The sequence below is a fragment of the Apteryx mantelli genome, chromosome 11, assembly GCF_036417845.1.
Source record: "Apteryx mantelli isolate bAptMan1 chromosome 11, bAptMan1.hap1, whole genome shotgun sequence".
In the NCBI taxonomy this organism is placed as follows: Eukaryota; Metazoa; Chordata; class Aves; order Apterygiformes; family Apterygidae; genus Apteryx; species Apteryx mantelli.
This window is the reverse complement of record NC_089988.1, coordinates 9,828,253-9,846,476: the sequence shown is the minus strand read 5'-3', so window position 1 is coordinate 9,846,476 and position 18,224 is coordinate 9,828,253. Positions and strand designations below refer to the sequence as shown.

General features: G+C 53.4%; 1 protein-coding gene across 1 annotated transcript; it reads right to left on the bottom strand.

Annotated features, from left to right (window-relative positions):
* Positions 1-16,962: 16,962 nt before the first annotated feature.
* Positions 16,963-17,898, bottom strand: LOC136992967 (olfactory receptor 14A16-like). The gene has a single exon (XM_067302986.1). The coding sequence runs from the start codon at positions 17,896-17,898 to the stop codon at positions 16,963-16,965; it is 936 nt and encodes a 311-aa protein (XP_067159087.1).
* Between the last annotated feature and the right edge of the window lie 326 nt (positions 17,899-18,224).

Sequence of the window (18,224 nt, the reverse complement as noted above, 5' to 3'; positions counted from 1 at the left end):
CAGCAGAGGGTCCAGGAACGGCTGATCAGGCCAACATGGACACACTGACCTGGGAAAAGGCTCTCTGGGGAGCAGGGACATCCCTGGAGAAGAGGAAAGGAGCAGTTGTGTGCTGACCAGGAGGAATATATGAGAAAGAGAAATCTGTTTCTAAGTAGGTCAACTAAGGGCAGGCTGCTGTGCCCCTGGGGCAGCAGGAGCTGTTGGACGAGCTCCAGGGCGGGGACTCTTGTGCTGTCCTGGAGAGAGGGGCTGGCACAGGGGTCTGCAGGCAGCCTGGGGGTAGGGAGTCTCCTGGACACCAGAAGAAGGGGCACAGAGAGTGTCACTGTGCTCTGCCTCCTTGTGCCACTGGGGCTAGTACCAGCTTGGAGGCTGATGGGGCAGGTGACACACGTCCCCCTGATCCTGGGAGCTGCTGTGCCCTTCAGAGGGTCTGGGGCTGTGGAGTGAGTGCCCAGAGCTCTGCAGCCCCCTGCGGCGGGCACTGCTGGGGGCCACCACCAGCCTGGGTTGCTCTTCTGGGTGGGCTTGGGAGAGGGCAGGGGAGGTGGGGAGAGCTGGGGAGGGTCTGGTCTGGGTTGGAAAGGGCCCGGGAGAGGAAAGCACCGATGTCAGCTCAGCTGTGTGAAGGGGCAGGGTGAGGACACACACCAGGGGCTTGTGGTGCAGAGCCAGGTCTCAAGGAGGGGAACCAAGACATGCTGGGCACAGAAGAGAGGAGGTCAGTCTGTGCCCTTGGTTGCCAAAGCAGGAGGGTTGTGGGGGGACGGGTCACCGAGGCTGTTGTGACCGTGCCAGGGGTACATTTCCCCAACCCTGAACGCACCCTGCCCTGTGTGGTGCCTGCACAGTGGGGCCATGGGGCCATGTGTGGGCACCGGGATGGGTCACAGATGGGAGCCCCAATGCTTCTCACCACTCCACTGCAAAAGAGAAACTCCCAGGAGAGCTCTCCCAGCCCGGCCCCACGAGCCCTTGTCCCTGCTCCAGCCATGCCACAGCAGAGCCGAGGACTAAGAGGTCCCTCAGGCAAAGCTGGTCTGGCCTCATGGAGCTGGCCCTGAGCACCAGGAGAAGCAGAGCACCCTCCTCCTATGTCCCCATCCTGCTGGGAAGGTGGCACCAGCATCAGGGAAATGGCCTGTTTCTGCCTGGGGTCAGTGCAGGACTTTTGCATGTGAGGTGAACGTGACAGTCGCTGTGCTGCAGAAACACTGGCCACGACCCCTTGCTGTAGCCCCCACTGCCCCCAGCCCCTGTCCTGCCGACCTGCTGCCACCCCCATGCTGCCCCATCTCCTGTCTCCTCTCCGCACACTGCAGGGACTGGAGGTGCAGCCCTTGGCCCTCCCCACCTCCCCCCCAAACATGACATCCATCTTCAAGAAAGGACAAGGAAGAGGATCTGGGGAATGACCTGCAGGTCCTGGTGGACATCAAGTTGACAAGAAGTCAGCAGGATGTTCCTGCAGCAAAGATGGCCACCCTTAACTTGGCTTGTATTAGCAAGAGTGCAGGCAGCAGGGTGAGTGCAGTGGGACAGATGAAATATCCTGGCAGCTTCAACCAAAGAGAAGCAAAATAAAAAAAGGGCAGAATTGGCAGAATACCATTCTTGGAGAGAGCGGTATGATCAATGTTGTGCCCAGGTAATGCAAACATTTCAAAACAACCCCACCCCACCCCACCCCCCCCCCAAAAAAAGGCATTTCTGCCAATTGCCAAGTGGCTGGAGCCAGATATGCCCAGAATTGCTCACAGGAGAGAACTCCAGGGGACTTCTGATTTACTCGACCTCTGATAGCACAGCCAGGATTATGATTTTTACGTAATAGAACATGTTTTTGCAAGTCTAACTTTTTAGTCAAAGCATTAGAAGTCATGCTCAAGCACACCCGTGCAGGGTGCATTGGCTTTTCATTGGCTTCAGCAGCTGCAGGATGAAGCCTGAGTTGGGTCTGAAAGAGAAAAGATTAGGACTGAATGTCCTGAAGGTGGCTATAAACTGATGCTTTCTCTGCTCTTCAGTGATACTTTCTCTGGTCCCACCTCAGTCTGCCCTGAACTCTGTTTTTCCCCTTGAGTAATAGATTAGAACTGTGGAGAAAGAGCTGAGTCCAGGGAAATGCCACGCTGGTAATCTGGGCAGCCTGGGGAGTCCACTGAAAGAGTAAGTATGTGCGTGAGACCTCACAGCACAGGCCTGGAAAAGCCAAGTGGCAGTGACCCTCCTGAGGTGCCAAGGATCCCAAGACCTGAGCCACGGGGCTGGATACGGCCTCCTCTGCTCATGCCATGGGCTCCTGACACACCTCACAGAGTAAGATAAATTTCTGTGGGAGAGGTGGAGGAAGAAAGAAGAAATGAATCAAAAGGTGGAATTCAGGCCAGGAGTCCCACCAGGAAACACCTCCAAATACAGGTGGATTTACCCCCTCTCTGGCAAGGCCAATTCTTCCATGATCAACAACAACTGGGAGAAGGAGGGTCTTTTCCTGACACCCCTGGTGGGAAGTGGGATGGAGGGCAGCAGGATTTGAGAGACCCCTTCCAGCCAAGGGGCAGTTGCTGGGCACTCAAACAAAGATTTCAGCCTGGGACCTTGAAGTCCTGGGTGGCTGAAGACTACGAGATGCCTCCTATGTGCGGCTCACAAGGGACCTCAGTCACATTACAGCAACCATTGAAACACCCCCAGAAGCAGATCCCGTAACATCTGGCCTGAACGAGACCTGCAGTATTTCCCTGCCTTTCTCTGGGCACCTCCAACTTTCTTGGTAGCTCCTCAGCACTGGGGAGCAGTCTCGGCTCCTGGAGTGGTGGGGAAGGCACCAGTGACTGCCAGCCCTGCCGCTACACTCAGAATTGTGTTGTGCTGAACTAAACCAAGTCCCCAGGGTGCTGCCTGCAGCCGGCTGGATGGGCACAGGTGGGACCTGGCCCTTCCTGTTCCTCCCAAGCATGTTGTTTGAGGAAGTGCTGGAAGAACAGGCCTGGCAGGATCCTCATGGCACTGCACTGCCTGGCGCTGGGATAACTCCCTGCACACCCTTCCTGGGCCAGGTGCTTGGGGACAAGCAGGCAGCAGTGCTTCTGGGAGTCCATCAGGAGCATGCCCTCTGGGTGGGCAAGGAGACCTCAGGCTCTTGTCACCCTGTTGGGGAGGAGCTGGCTGCTCAGAGGACTGAGGAGAGGAAGGACTGGTCCCACAGCTTGCAAGGTGAAGGTGCTGATGTCTGCCTGGGGCCAGGGCACTGCTACCTCATAGGCCCTCTCCCAGCTCCTGGGATGCCACTGCAGAAGCAATCAAATCCTGGGAAAAAACCTTCCCTACATTCCTGGGATTCAATGACAGGGTGACTTCTGTGTGAGAACATGTCAGGCGGGCAGCAGGGCCACGGCTGGGGTTTGTGCTTGGGAGGTCACTGCTGCCTGAGCACCTGATAGGCCAGCAGGAGACACATGCCTTAGATCCATATTCTGAGGTCACTTCTCTCTCTGAAGCTGATTGGCCTACAGCAGACTCTTGGTTCATGTAGTTTCTTTTCATGTCTCCTCTTTGCCTGCTGCTCAGAGGCCAGCAACAGACTTGTGGCTTTGGTGCTAGGAGTGAGATCGTTTTTGCATCAGCACCTGATATGCCAGAAGCAGGCAGAAGACTGAAGTTTGTGCTGGTGAGGTCACTTCTGCCTGAGTGCTGATAGGCCAGCAGCAGGCACATGGCTTCAATTCTCATTGTGAGGTCACTTATTTCTCTGCAGCTGAGAGGCCAACAGGAGGCTCTTGGCTCTTGTAGGTTCTTGTGATGTCACCTCAGTCCCTGGTGGTGATAGGCCAGAACCAGGCACATGGCTTGGATGTTGGTTGTGAGGTCACTGCTGCCTGAGTACCTGATAGGCCAAAAGCAGGACATGGCTCTGATGCTGATTGGGAGGTCACTTCCTTCTCTGTAGATGATATGCCCTCAGCAGGCTCTTGGTTGCTGTCGGTTCATGTAAGGTCACCTCTGTCTCTGCTGCTGATAGGCCAGAAGCAGGTTTATGGCCTCAGTGTGGACTGTGAGGTCACTTCTGCTGAGTCCCAGATAGGCCAGCAGCAGGAAGGGCATCAGCAAAGCAGCTGTGAGGTCACGTCAGCCTGAGCAGCTGAGCAGCAGCAACAGGGCTGTGAAACGACTGGTGAGGCCGCTTCTGTCTCTGGAGACGACAGGCCAGAAAGGCACTGGCCTTGCAGGGCTGTTCCCTGCTGGGCTGGGGCTCTCCAGGGAGGCCTGAGCTGCCCCCAGGCTGCGCTGGGCAGGGGGCTTGTGCCAAGCTCCCGCTGCCATGGATCCAGCAGGGTGCCAGAGTCCACTGAATGGACTCATCGCCGAGTTCATGCCAGCAGGGATTTGGTTGGCTTCTCTGGGGCTTTTGGGATCCTGAAAGAAAGAGACTGCTGTTGCATTTAGAAAGAAACAATTATCAGCTGGTAGAAATGAACCATGCACAGCACAGAGCTACGAAACCACAGTTCCTGCCGTTGTGTGGGGAATCTGTTGTTCTACACAAGTGCTCTGCCATGAAAGATATATATATATATATATATATATATATAAAAATGTGCCTATTTAGAAATATATATACACACACATATATGTATATACGTATATACATTCTATATATCATTTAGGTGTCTAGGAACTGCAGAAGGCATTCTTGATCATCATCTATTTTTTTTTTTTTTTCTTGGGAGAAGAGGTGTTTTCACCTATACTGGAGAAATACACTGAGCCACATCCGGATATTCAGGAGAGCTTTGCAGAGCCTTGTGGCTGTGTGGTGGGACATAGACTTAAGAACATAGCGTGTTCCCATTAAATCACCAAACGCAAGAGAATGCATTTCGGCTCTACTTTGGAAGCTGTACTAGTGCAAGTGAGGCATATGGACTCTTCAGGGAAGTTAACAAACATCTCGTCTTTCAGATGGTATAAATCATATGTTAACAGAAGATGCAGCGTGTAGTGATTAGGAATCACCTTCAGGGTGCTGAGGCTGAATTGTCACGTCAAATGCCTACTATACAAGAGGAACCATTCCTTAACTGCCACAGGTGAATGTCTGTGTCCTTTGGCTTCAAACTGTTGGGTCCTTGTAAACAGCCTTGGCTGTTGTAAGGGTGAGGGGAGGGAGAGGAGAGAGTAAAGAAAAGTTTGTCGGGGAGGGAGGCTTATATCAATACATGGAAGAAGCAAGCATGAAGCTGAAACTTGGTACTAGAGTTCCAATAAAGCACGTTATTGATCAAGTTCAAGGACAGAGCCTCCACCAAAAAGGTCCACAGACTCATAGTCATGTTGATTTGAAACACAGTATTCCTTAAGACCAAGAAAATGTGTTGTCCATCCTTTTAGGTTAAAAAAAAAGAAAAAAAGTTATGTGATGGTTGTCTCTGTGGTCATCTACCAATAATGTCTAGTCAGTGCCCGCATTTGCTGCTAGCACTTTCCCCCTGGGGACCAGAACTGCCTGAGTGTTGATCATCTGATCAGACACCCAGAGAAATGCATCCTGGGAAAGGATGCTTGCCGCTTGGTTCATGGGGTAGAGGCTTGTCTGCTTATGTGCTTGAGGTACCACCTGCAGGCAATGGCCTTTGATCTTCCCCAGCAAGGAACCTGGTCAGAAGGAGCCTCTGGAAATGAGACAGCAGCTGTGGGCTGGGGAGCTCTTCAGACGGGCGGAAGGTTGTCACCTCTTATAAAATGAACTTTGAAATTATGACTCGTAACCAGGCTGCTTTGACAGTGCCTGCCCTCAGCTTTGCTGCCTGTGTGGTGCTGCTGGTGCTCCAGACTGACGTGGACACCAGCATCCGGGAAGCCCAAAGGACAGCACCAACTATCATTTATATTCCACATGTCCGTGTATGGTGGAAGAATATTGGAGTCTCATTGAAAGCTACATTTACTACACTATTACAGAACGGTCCAGCATGGGCACCAGTTTTGTAGCTTGCAACACCAGCTGGATGCCATGCAAACCTCCCCAAAGAGCTCTTCCTATCAGTAGTTCTCCTTTTTCAGTTTCCTATTCAGTTATGTATCCTTGAAGCACCTCAATGCTGTGCTTTCCCAAGCAAATGGATACCGTCATCACAAGAGTACCCTACCTGAACCTTCTAGAATTTGCTGCGGCAGAAAACATTATGGAAAAGGTTTGTCCAAAAGGTTTTCTGAGTCAAGAGATTCACTCAGACCCAGCCATCCCCCCATTCCCACGCACAGGCTTTTCAGACAGATGAATAATTTTGCCTGAGAGAATAATTCTGGCAATTCTGAGATAGTTATTTGTATCCTGAGTCAAGTGTATGCAACGTTTGCCATGTAAGAGGCAATCAAGATCTGTTTGCCACTAGCATCCCTTCTGACAGTCTGCCATTGCAAAAGATAGGGGTTACAGTGTTCGTAATAGAAATGGATTTAGCATTTCAATGCCTTAACTACAATATCAGTTCTTTCTTCATAAGGGACAAATCTTGACAAACGAGGAGGTTAAATTCCATCATGCTTCAGCAACTTTGGCAAGACAACTACACCAATTTCCATCAGCAGACTTCAGTAGGAGTACGTCCTCCACTTTCTAGACTTTTTTGTTTGTTTGTTTGTTCCCCCCCCCCCCCCCCCCCGGACTCCTGACTATAGGCACAGTGGCCTGGGAGATCTTGTTGGTGAAGATGAAAACCGAGAAGGCCCTGAGCTCCTCGGACCTATCTGCATCTGCTATTACTAGATTCCCTGCCCAATCTAGCAGTGAGACCACATTTTCCTTTTTATTCTTTTACTGCAACTGAAGCAGTAGTAGCTCTTCTTCATGCCCTTGACATCCCCTGCAAGTGTCTACCCTTGGGGAGCTTTGGCTTCCCGAACATCATCCCTGCTTCGCTGGACAATGGTTCTGAAGTTCTCCATTGCAGCCTCCCCCTCCTCCTGCTTCCTCCATGCTACCTTATTGCTCAGTCTGCGCTCCCATGAAGCCAAGACGATCTCCTGAGACATCTGCAAGTTTTACTGAGTATTGGGATGGACCATCCTTCTGCTTGGCAGGTGCTGTCCTTAAAGACTTGCTGGCTTTCTGGAGCTCCTGGGCCCTTCAGAGCTGCCTCCTATGGGATCCCCCAACAGTCCCCTCAACAGGCCCAAGTCTGCTCCTCTGAAGTCCAGGGTCTGTGCTCCACTACTATCCTTCCTCACTCCGCTCAGGATCTGGGACTCCACTTCTCATGATCACTATAGGAAAGTATGACACTGACTCTCCCACCACTGATCAGTTCCTCCTTGTTTGAAACTTCCAGATACAAGAAAGCATCATGAGTACTGGCCCATCAGGCAGCTGTGCTAAGAAGTTGTCCCTGATGCCCTCCAGAAGCCTCCTGGCCTGCTTGCACTCTGCTGTTTGCCCTTCCAGTTCATGTCAGAGGGATTAAAGTCCCTGTGACAGGAACCAGGGCCTGTGATCCACAGACTTGTTCAGGTTGCTTAAAGGAGACTGCATCCACCTCCTCACCCTCACTAGGTGGTCTGTAGCTCCCACCATGATGTCACCCCTACTGTGATGCTCACCCACAAGCACTCACCCAAACCCTTGCTTCTCCCATGGAAGAGCTCCACACATCCGAGCTGCCCCTTCACACAAAAGGTATCCTCCCTCCTCATCTTCTCTGACAGTCTCTCCTGAAGACATTGTACCCCACAAGCATTGCCCTCCAGTCCTGTGAGTGATCCCACCACATGTCAGTCATTCCAATGATGTTTCAGCCCTGTGAAAGCTTGTACATCTCCATCTGCTCCTGTCTCTACCCCAGGCTGCATGCATTTGCATATATTAGGGTTGCAGAGCATCAGCTGTGACACAGAGAGCAGATTGGTTGTGCTGCAACCTGTTACCAAGAGCCAAAGACACTGTGTGCAATGGCCCCATCTCAGAGCAGAGACATGCTGGCCTAGATAGCAGGTGGCAATGTAATGGTGGAATGAGGTTCCCACTGAGAGAGCAAACCCTGCAGTACCCAAGGCCGGGGAGAAACAGAGCTGAGCTGTGCCAAAATGGCAGGAGAGGGGTGGCTGCCTGAGCTGACTCTGCAGCAGGTTGGTGCCCTGTGACAGAGGTGAACTGATCTCCAGGAAGGACAAGGTGCCCCTGAAGAAGTCCCTGGGCCTGGACAGCCTGCAATTTAAGCCACCCTGAGGTCATCATTAGCCCATTCCCTGTTCATATGATCTGGGGTTGAGAAGAGTTTCTGGGGGAGGAGAGCAAGATGGGTTTTAGTGTGCAGAGACTAGAGCAGAGACCTTGATGTGCTGTGTGGCCTGTTTATGAAGCACGATTCAATGCAGACAGTACAAACTTTGCCTGAAGGCAGTGGTGGGATCCACTTGTTTGGGCACAGGTGGGAAACCTGAGTTGCCCTGGGGCACTTGACCAGCACCCACTACAAAGGGGCCTGGTTCTCCTAGAGGTCCCATGTTCTGTCTGCTAGAAACATATGGATGTCCTGGACACACCAGGCATCTGACATGGCCCTGCAGGCCTATTTCTATGTCACTGAATCAAGTGCCAGCACTGAATGACATCAGCTGTTTGCAATATTGAGATCTGCATGTGCCTCAGCTTCCTAGTGAGTGGAGCTCTGATAGCAGTTGGCATCTAGTATCATTGCAGGTGGCCAAAGAAATTCCCCACCTGGCCCCCAACTCATGCTCTGGAAGGATGTGGGTCTCCCAGTTGCTCCATCAGAGCAAGCAGACACTGGCACATGCCTTGGACCACCTCTGTGTCTCACAATGTCACCAGGTGTGTGAGCAACTGACTCCCACCCTCAATCTCCAGTGATTATACCGGGAGCATAGACCAAGATCTTGTATGCAGGCATCCCTGCTGTGTTCACTTCTGCCTGGGTAAGGGGAATGCCACCTCCTGTGTGTTTTTTGTGGAGCTCACGGGAAGGATCTGAATCCTATGTCAGCCCAGGGCCTTCTAAAGCACCCTTAGAAGCCCAGCTGACACATCCGAATCAACATGGGACAATGAGCTCTGTTCTTGTCCCCATCTAGGTGTCCTGCCTAGCTAAGAGATGGGAACAGGGGCTTACTGAGTGGGACATTTCCACCTCTTGTAGATAACCATCCTCTGATGAGATAAATTGCAATGCTGGAAACAGTCTTCATTCAGTGTTTAGAGAGGGACCATCAGTGATTATTTTAGTTTATTGCAGTGAACATTTCCCAGGAGGAGGGAGCACAAGGGACAGAAAAAGTCACGCCTTCAGCTACGCCTCTGCTCCTGAGTGGGGCCAGGCTCTTCGGACAGAGGGAACTCATGGCAAACTGGCAGCACTGCCCAGAGACAGCTGTGTGCAGGAGCAGCTCCCCTGCAAAGAGCAGCAGGGCTGCAGGCACTGCCTGCTGCTGCTGACCTGAGAGGAGGCAAGACAGTGAGAAGTGGAAGGCAGTGTGGAGTGGGAGGACAGAGGAGAGCTCCTTGTGGGAGAAATCTTCACAGCCCCTGACAAGGTAAGTCTCTGGCTGTAGGGCAATGCTACTGAGGTTCCTGCAGGGGTCTTCTGAACCCATCCCATCCCATCACCGATAGGACTTTTAGCTTCTCTCTCCTGGCTTCTCCAGTGCAGAGGAGGGGGAGGTGCTTCAGAGCAGGGATTCTCTACCTTATCATCTCAGGGACAGGGCATCCTATTACCTTCTGCCAAGGAAGCTGCAGGGGTGTGAAGCTGGGGTTTGCACACAGGTCTGCCCAGGGCTGTAATTCGGAGCAGTGATTCTGCGCCCCAGGGTGCTGCATTCCTAACTAAGTGACTCTGTCCCCTGCGAGGGTCAGCACTCAGCCTGCTCGGGGAGCTCCTCATGGCACTGCGGGGAGAAGCTCTGGGTGGGAGGAGAGAGCCCGTCAGGGCAGGTTGAGTGTGCTGTGGAGAGGGTGGTGCGTGGGTCAGGGCTGCTCATAGCTCCAGCTCATGCACAGGACATTTCCAAGGGGACTTTTCAAAAGGAAAGTGAAGGCAGGGATTTCCTGAAAGAGAAGCCAATTTCCTGATATGGTGCTTACATTTCCTACCACCTGGCAAGGGAAAAATGGAAATGGAGCTGTCAGGCTTGGACAACAGACTGAGACTCATGAACAGTTTCCAGGAGCAGCCAACGTGTCTGCTAGGAACTTCTGAAAGTCCCTTCCCCTACCCCTTAGTCTACAGACAGCACCAGCTTCCCCTTTGCTGGCCTCATCTGGGTTTGTCTGACCTGCTCCTTAGCACCTGCAACCATGGGGATGGCCCTGGGCAGTGCCCTGCTGCTGGGAGGTTTCTGCAGGGCAGATCTGAGCTCCCTGAGGGAGGTGTCGGCACTGCAGGGCCTGACCATGACTTGCTCAACTCCATCCACCCATAATGTTTCTGTTTGCACTTCCCTCTCACTGCCTGCCCATTTCTGCTGCCTGGAGCTGTCCCTGCTGGCAGCTGTTTCTCAGTCCCAATGTCTTTTCCTGGTCGGTGCTCACAGACCCCCTCCCACCCTCTGTGTGCTCATTCCTGCCCTCCACAAACCTCCCACAGGCAGGGTCCTGTCCAGGGGCATCTCTGTGCTTGCAGGTTCTAAGGAGCAGGTCACACAAACCCTCATGAGGCCAAGAAGGTGATGGTGGTGCTGTCTGTAGGCTGAGGTGGGCATGAAGGGACTTGCTGAGGTTTCTCTCAGACCTTTCGGGGGTGTTCAGCTGCAGTTAAGACACCAGCCCTGTGTGTCCTGCATGGTGTTCCCTTCCTGGCAGTGAGAAGCCCCAATCCCCTTCCAACCTGTGAGGCTCCTGGCAATGCATTTCATCACGTTGGGGAATGAGCTGACTCTCCTTTTGGAGAGTCCATCTTTAGGAGCCTTGACTGCTTCTTGGGGCTGTGCTGTCAAGCTGCAAGCTGCCCTCTGGAAAAGCACAGCTTCCCTGGAGCATTTCTGTAAGATCTGAGAGTCCCTGGTCTGGTCATGTGAGTCAGAAACCTTGTCACACTCTTCATCACTCTCTTCATATCGGGGCTGATAGCGAAGAATTTGGAAATCTTCACTGTGACACTGAACTCCTCCACTCCCAGCTCAGTCCAGTTTCTTTCTTAGAGGAACTTGGGAGTGTGGTTGTCCTTCATCTGAGTGAGGTGCAAGTGCGGGGCAGTGAGGGGCAAGACTCATGGACAGACCAGGTCCTGTGACCCCATACAAAGTCACAGCGAGTCCTTTTTTGCTCTTGGGATGCTCTCATGCTGAGAGTAACTGAAATGCCAAAGATTTCTACCCCCTCAAAGAATGCTCCCACTGGGAGATGGAGGCATCTAAAATACAAACATACATACATACATACGTATGTGTGTGTGTGTGTGTGTGTGTGTGTGTGTGTGTGTATGCATATCCTCAGACTCCTCCAGTGATCATTTTGCAGAGAAAAATGGGTTTCCAAATGTTGAACAGCCCTTCCACATACACAGTGGACATAATCTGCTGCCGGATGTGTGCATCAGAGCTAGTCGCTTCCCATTCTCTCTGCAGTGCCTGCAGGAAGGGCGCACATGGCAAATGGGCGTGACGGCAGGGTCTATCTCATTGGGACAGAGACATCTGGAAAGGGTCAGGTCACCCCCTGCCTTTGCTTGACTGTTTCTCTGCCTTGCTGGAGTGGCAGCTGGTGTGACTGATTCAGATACAGACTCCTCTGTTCAAGAGGGCAAGGCTGGGGGAGATGAATCCTTCACAAGGGTCTTCTCCTTCAGACACAGCTGGCATGGGTGCTGTAGTCAGCTCTCATTATGGTAAACAAAGAAACTTCCCACTGATACCTGGACCAAGCCCCCTGCTCCCAGCTCCCAGCGCCCATCCCCAGGTATCCCACCACATAGCAGGCTCAGTTTGACACCTCCATTTACACCCCCCAGCAGAGCAGGACTGACTCCTCTGGACACCATGGGCAGAGGCCCCTGCTCCGCATGGCACCCTCAGCCAGTGTAAACAGAGCTGCAGAAAGGGAGCTGAGCGAAGGTAAAGGGCAGAGGAAAGGTGGGGGTTTCTATGAGACACAGAGTGGGTTTGGCTCAGGGAAGCCTGCTCTAACTTGCCACTGTCTTTTCCTCCTTGGACAGTCCACCAGTGCCCCAAAGGAGCAAATGTCCAACAGCAGCTCCATCAATGAGTTCCTCCTCCTGGCATTTGCAGACACACAGGAGCTGCAGCTCTTGCACTTCTCGCTCTTCCTGGGCACCTACCTGTCTGCCCTCCTGGGCAACGGCCTCATCATCACAGCTGTAGCCTGCGACCACCACCTCCACACCCCCATGTACTTCTTCCTCCTCAACCTCTCTGTTCTGGACCTTGGCTCCATCTCCACCACTGTCCCCAAATCCATGGCCAATTCCCTTTGGGGCACGAAAGCCATTTCCCACTCAGGATGTGCTGCCCAGGTCTTCTTCTCCTTTTTTTTTTAGTTACAGCAGAGTTTTATCTCCTCACTGTCATGGCCTATGACCGCTATGTTGCCATCTGCAGACCCCTGCACTATGGGACCCTCATGGGCAGCAGAGCTTGTGTCAAAATGGCAGCAGCTGCATGGGGCAGTGGTTTTCTCAATGCTCTCCTGCACACTGGGAACACATTTTCCATACCACTCTGCCAAGGCAACAGAGTGGACCAGTTCTTCTGTGAAGTTCCCGAGATCCTCAAGCTCTCCTGCTCAGACGTCTACCTCAGGGAAGTTGGGCTGCTTGCAGTTAGTGCCTGTTTAGCCTTTGGGTGCTTTGTCTTCATTGTGCTGTCCTACGTGCAGATCTTCACTGCTGTGCTGAGGATCCCCTCTGAGCAGGGTCGGCACAAAGCCTTTTCCATGTGCCTCCCTCACCTGGCCGTCGTCTCCCTGTTCATCAGCACTGTCATGTTTGCCTGCCTGAAGCTCCCCTCTATCTCCGCCCCAGCTCTGGATCTGGTGGTGACTGTTCTTTACTCGGTGGTGCCTCCAGCAACGAACCCCCTCATCTACAGCATGAGGAACAAGGAGCTCAAGGATGGACTGAACAATTTGATTCAACAGGTACTAGTTCAGCAGCAATAAGCTGCCCATCTCTCCTCACAAGCCATTTCCAGTTCATCTCAGGCAACTCTTGTGCTTTGGGAGTTCTGTCTGTGATAGTCATGTTTTTACAGAAATGTTTCAATTCATCCCACCTCTCCAGAGGCACAAACCCCATCTGTCTGACTCAGAGGCTTTGTGTAAATCTGCCGACCACTGTGTCAGAGCTGGCCTCCCTTGCAGCACCTCTGTTATAAAAGGGGATCTCCTCAGCACACTGCCTGAAGACTGGGCTCTTCTTCCCAAGCTGGAGCCAAGAATGTGCTCAGGGAATTGCACTCAAAAAGGCCCTGTGGCCGTGCCTGGGTTTTCCATGGGCTAAGGGGGATGCGCTCATAGGGTGATGTGTTAGGGTGCCCAGTGGGTGCCCAGGGCCCCTGGAGAGGGTGAGTGGTCACGTGGTATCTTCTGGGGACTGTCCCACATATCACTAGGTTGCTCACAGATGCCCATCCTTCTGGAAGGGAGTATGGAACCACCCGGAGAGCAGAGGGTATCTCCAGGGCAGCATGTGCCTGGGATGGCCAGTGAGTGGAGACTCCCAAAACCACGTGGAGTCACCCAAAGGTAAAGAGCCAAACTGAGGAATGTACCAAATCTCAGGAGAGGGAATGGGCTGGGTCTAATGACACCTCTGAACACGTCCTGAGCTATGTGAAATGCCCTGTGATTGTTACAAGCATCTTCCACATACACAGATCCTGGGGAGGGGGGTGTCAGGTGCAATGATGCTGGGACAGCTGGCTCTGCCCAGACCAGCACAGCCAGGGTGGAGTCACCCCATGGCCCCACAGCCCGCTCGCCCTGCAGAGCAGCACCGCCAGCCCGGATCCCTGCGGGGAGCACAGGAGAGGGCTGCAGGAATGGCCAGGCAGGCCAGCACGGACACACTGACCTGGGGAAAGGCTCTCTGGGGAGCAGGGACATCCCTGGAGAAGAGCAAAGGAGCAGTTGTGTGCTTGTGGGGAGGAATAAATGAAAATCTGTTTCTCTGTGTGTCAGCTCAGGGCAGGCTGCTCTGTCACTGGAGCTGCCTGAGGAGCCCCGGGGCCAGGACTCTTGTGCCGTCCTGGGGAGAGGGGCTGCCCAGAGGGGCTGCAGGCAGCCAGGGTTAAGGATCTCCTGGTGATGAGAGCAGTGGAGACACGGAGTGAGTGGCCTCCATTTCCTTGGGCCATTGCTGGCCCCCAGCCCCCCCCGGAGGCTGATGGGGAGGCTGACACCCCTCTCTGCCCCCCAGGACCTGCTGTGCCCTTCAGAGGGTCTGGGGCTGTAGAGTGAGTGCCCAGAGCTCTAAAGCCCCCTGTGGCAGGCACTGCTGGGGGCCACCGCCAGCTTGGGCTGTTCTGCTGGGTGGGCTGGGGAGAGGGCAGGGGAGGTGGGGAGAGCTGAGGAGGGTCTGGGCTGGGCTGGAAAGGAGATGAAAAATGCCAGCAGGCAGCTACTGCATGTGAACGGCAGTGTGGGAGCACATGGCCGTGTGCTTGGAGGGCAAATGCAGGTCTCCTGGGAAAGGCACCAGGACATGGCAGGTGCAGGAGAGAAGATCCCAGGTTGTTCCCTGTGTTGCATGGACACACTGGGGAAGCTGCCCCAGGGCCATCATCCCACACCAGCCCCTCACATCACCCCTTTCCCGTGCTGGCTGCTCACCCCAGCTGTGGGGTTGTCCATGGCCACCTCCATCCTCCTGCAGGTTTCTATCCCGACGGAGGGGAAAAGGGCAGCCTTGCATGACCTCTCTTCTACACCAGATCTCGGCATATCCTGGAGCATGGTTTTTTGCTGACACCCACGTGGGGCATAAGTCAGGCTGGGTAGGGGCCCTCCAGACTCCAGGGGAATTTTTAAGAGTCATTTAATAATCTGCCAGCTCTTTCCATGTCCAAGGTCTCTGTTTGCACCTCCAGCTGTGCTCTGGCATTCCTCACTCCATCCCTGCCTGCACAGACAATGTCTCCATCATCCCTCAGGGCAGCCTGTCCCCTTCCACCCCCTGTGCACGTCCACCCCAACACCCTGAGTACTGATGCTGCTGCCAGGGCAGAGGTGGAGGATCCCCAGAGCCGTTCCTCAGGGATCTCCCCAGGGAAACGCTGTGCCCAGCCACAGACTCAGCCCCAGCCCTAGCATGGCAGAGGGGAGCTGCCCTCTCCTGACCCCTCTGGATGTGCCAACCCCACCTCAGCCCACTCCTGAAAGGTTCCAGCACAGCCCTGGAGGGAGCTGGAGGTTCCTCTCCTAACTGTGCCTCGTAAAATCAGACCCAAGTGGCTGCCCTCACTTTTTTGTCCAGCTACGACTCTGTGTGCAGTGTTAGCTGAGTAGGGCTCCAAATATGAAGCTCTCCTTACACCTTTACATTGGCTGTCAGGCAAGTGTTGCTGTGGATATATGGTCATCTTTTGCACCTGAAACCTCTGAGTGCTGCTCAGGTCCCAGCATCCCTTTCTAAGCCTTTCCTGACTGTAGTGTGGAGACTGGTTCGAGGTAGAGATGGGGAGTCAGGTCAGCAGGATGGGCACAGGGACGGGTCCAGACATGAGAGGTGCAGGCCAGGAACAGGCATGTCCACAGCATAACTCAGGCAAGGCTCCAGCCTGTGATTCTTCATTGAGGGTGCAGGAATCACTCTCCAGTGCCCCTTCCCTGGGTCTCCTGGGTCCCCACTGCCTCTCTGGGGATTGCAGAGCCCTCGTTTCCCCATGCGTACCTGCATTTAGTGCTCTACCTTCTGGTCACTCCACTGTGGACCGTTCCTCACTTTGTGAGGCTCCACTCAGTGCCCACATCAGGCACATGCTGTACCTGGAGATCCCCTGAGCTCTCCCAGTGGTTCAGATTCCCCTCCAGAAGGATGGGCATCTCTCATCAGCACTGTCACCTGTGGGACAGCCCCGGGGCAGAAAATTCAGAGACCATTCACCAGCTCCACTGGCACTGGTCACCGACAGATGAATCCTGGATCCAGCCCTCAGTCCCTAACAGATCACATGGAGACTCTGAGCTTGTCCCCCAGATCCCATGGTGTTCACAAGCAGAGCAGCAGGCCCTTTTATGGTGCAATATCTTTGGGCGTACTTTTGACTCCATCTTCTGAAGAAAGGCCAGACTTCAGGCACATAATGGAGGGGATCCCCTTTTATTATAGCAATGTTCTTGTGCAGGCCAGGTCTGGCCTAAATGCACCCAATGCCTGGTCCTGCCTGAGCTCACAGGAATGCACAGGGAAGCACAAGCCTACCACCAGCACGTTATAAGAGCACTGAGACCATATACACGCATCAGACCACAGAGGACAGCGTGGAAATGAGAAGAAAAGCCCTGAAAAGAGAAAGTCCTGCTGCTGTTGGTGGACGTGTCTCCAAGAAAGCTGCAGCCCCCAAGTGAAGGCTGCAGCAAGTAAATGCCTGCTGTGGCAGTGGGGGAATGGTCCTGAGGAGCAGAGGGTCTGTCCCCACAGGCTTTGTCCAGAATCTCCTCCCCTCCACTCCTGCTCCGCTTTGAGTGTGGGAGCTCTGTAGAGGGAAGGGAATAGCCCACGGTGACAGCTGGCTGCAAAGAGAAACTGCACTGCACTAGGGGCATCTGAGGAAGCTCAGACTAGTGGCTCAGAGGTTCCCCCATCTCTGCTGATTAAGCAGGAAGCCTCGTCCGATTCAAATGAGAGATACCTGAGAAGTAGAATAAGCCTAAACATTTCCTTTTAACATAAATATAACACAGAAAAGTAAAAAGGAAATAAATGAACAATAAATATCCTTGAGACCAAATACCCTGGGAATGAGAAGGAGATGCACATGGGACAGTTATTGGCACTGACATTGTACCCATTGGATCACTTTCCTCAATGCATCCTTGAGATCCTTGTTCCTCATGCTGTAGATGAGAGGGTTCACTGCTGGAGGCACCACTGCGTACAGAACAGCCACCAGCAGATCCAGAGCTGGCAAGGAGATGGAGGGGGGCTTCAGGTAGGCAAAAAACGAGGTGCTGACAAATAGGGAGACCACAGCCAGGTGAGGGAGGCACATGGAAAAGGCTTTGTGATGACCCTGCTCAGAGGGGATCCTTAGCACAAGTGTGAAGATCTGCACGTAGGACAGCACAATGAAAATGAAACACCCAAAGAATAAAGAAACACTAACGACAATAAGCCCAACTTCCCTGAGGTAGGATTCTGAGCAGGAGAGCTTGAGGATCTGGGGAACTTCACAAAAGAATTGCTCCACGATATTGCCTTGGCAGAGTGGTATTGAAAATGTGTTAGCAGTGTGCAGCAGCGCATTGAGAAAACCACTGCCCCAGGCAGCTGCTGCCATTTTGACACAAGCTCTGGTGTCCATGATAGTCCCGTACTGAAGGGGCTTGCAGATGGCAACAAAGCGGTCATAGGCCATGACTGTGAGTAGAGAACACTCAGCTCCAACTGAAAAGAAAAACAGAAAGACCTGGACAACACATCCCAAGTAGGAAATGACCCTGGTGTCCCACAGGGAATTGGCCATGGATTTGGGGACAGTGGCGGAGATGGTGCCAAGGTCCAGAACAGAGAGGTTGAGGAGGAAGAAGTACATGGGGGTGTGGAGGCGGTGGTCGCAGGTTACAGCTGTGATGAGGAGGCCATTGCCCAGGAGGGCAGCCAGGTAGATGCCCAGGAAGAGCGCGAAGTGCAAGAGCTGCAGCTCCCGCTTGTCCGCGAATGCCAGGAGGAGGAACTCGGTATAGGAGCTGCTGTTAGACATTTGCTCCTTTGGGGCACAGGGGGACTGTCTGAGGAAGAAGAGACATTGACAGGTTAGGGCAGACTTCTCTGAGCAAAGCTTTCTCATAACCTCCCCCAAACACACACATTACCTCTCCCCATATCAGCAACACCATCACTGAGCTCCATGGCTTGAGCTCTGCTTTGTGCTGGCTGAGTTTGCCATGAGGAGCAGGGTCCTCTGCCCATGGGCTCCAGAGGAGTCAGCCCTGACCTACAGCACTGTGGACACGGGAATAGGGGTGACTAAACTTTTGTATTCCCAGTTCCAGTCAGATTTCATCCACACATAATCTTGAAGGCATT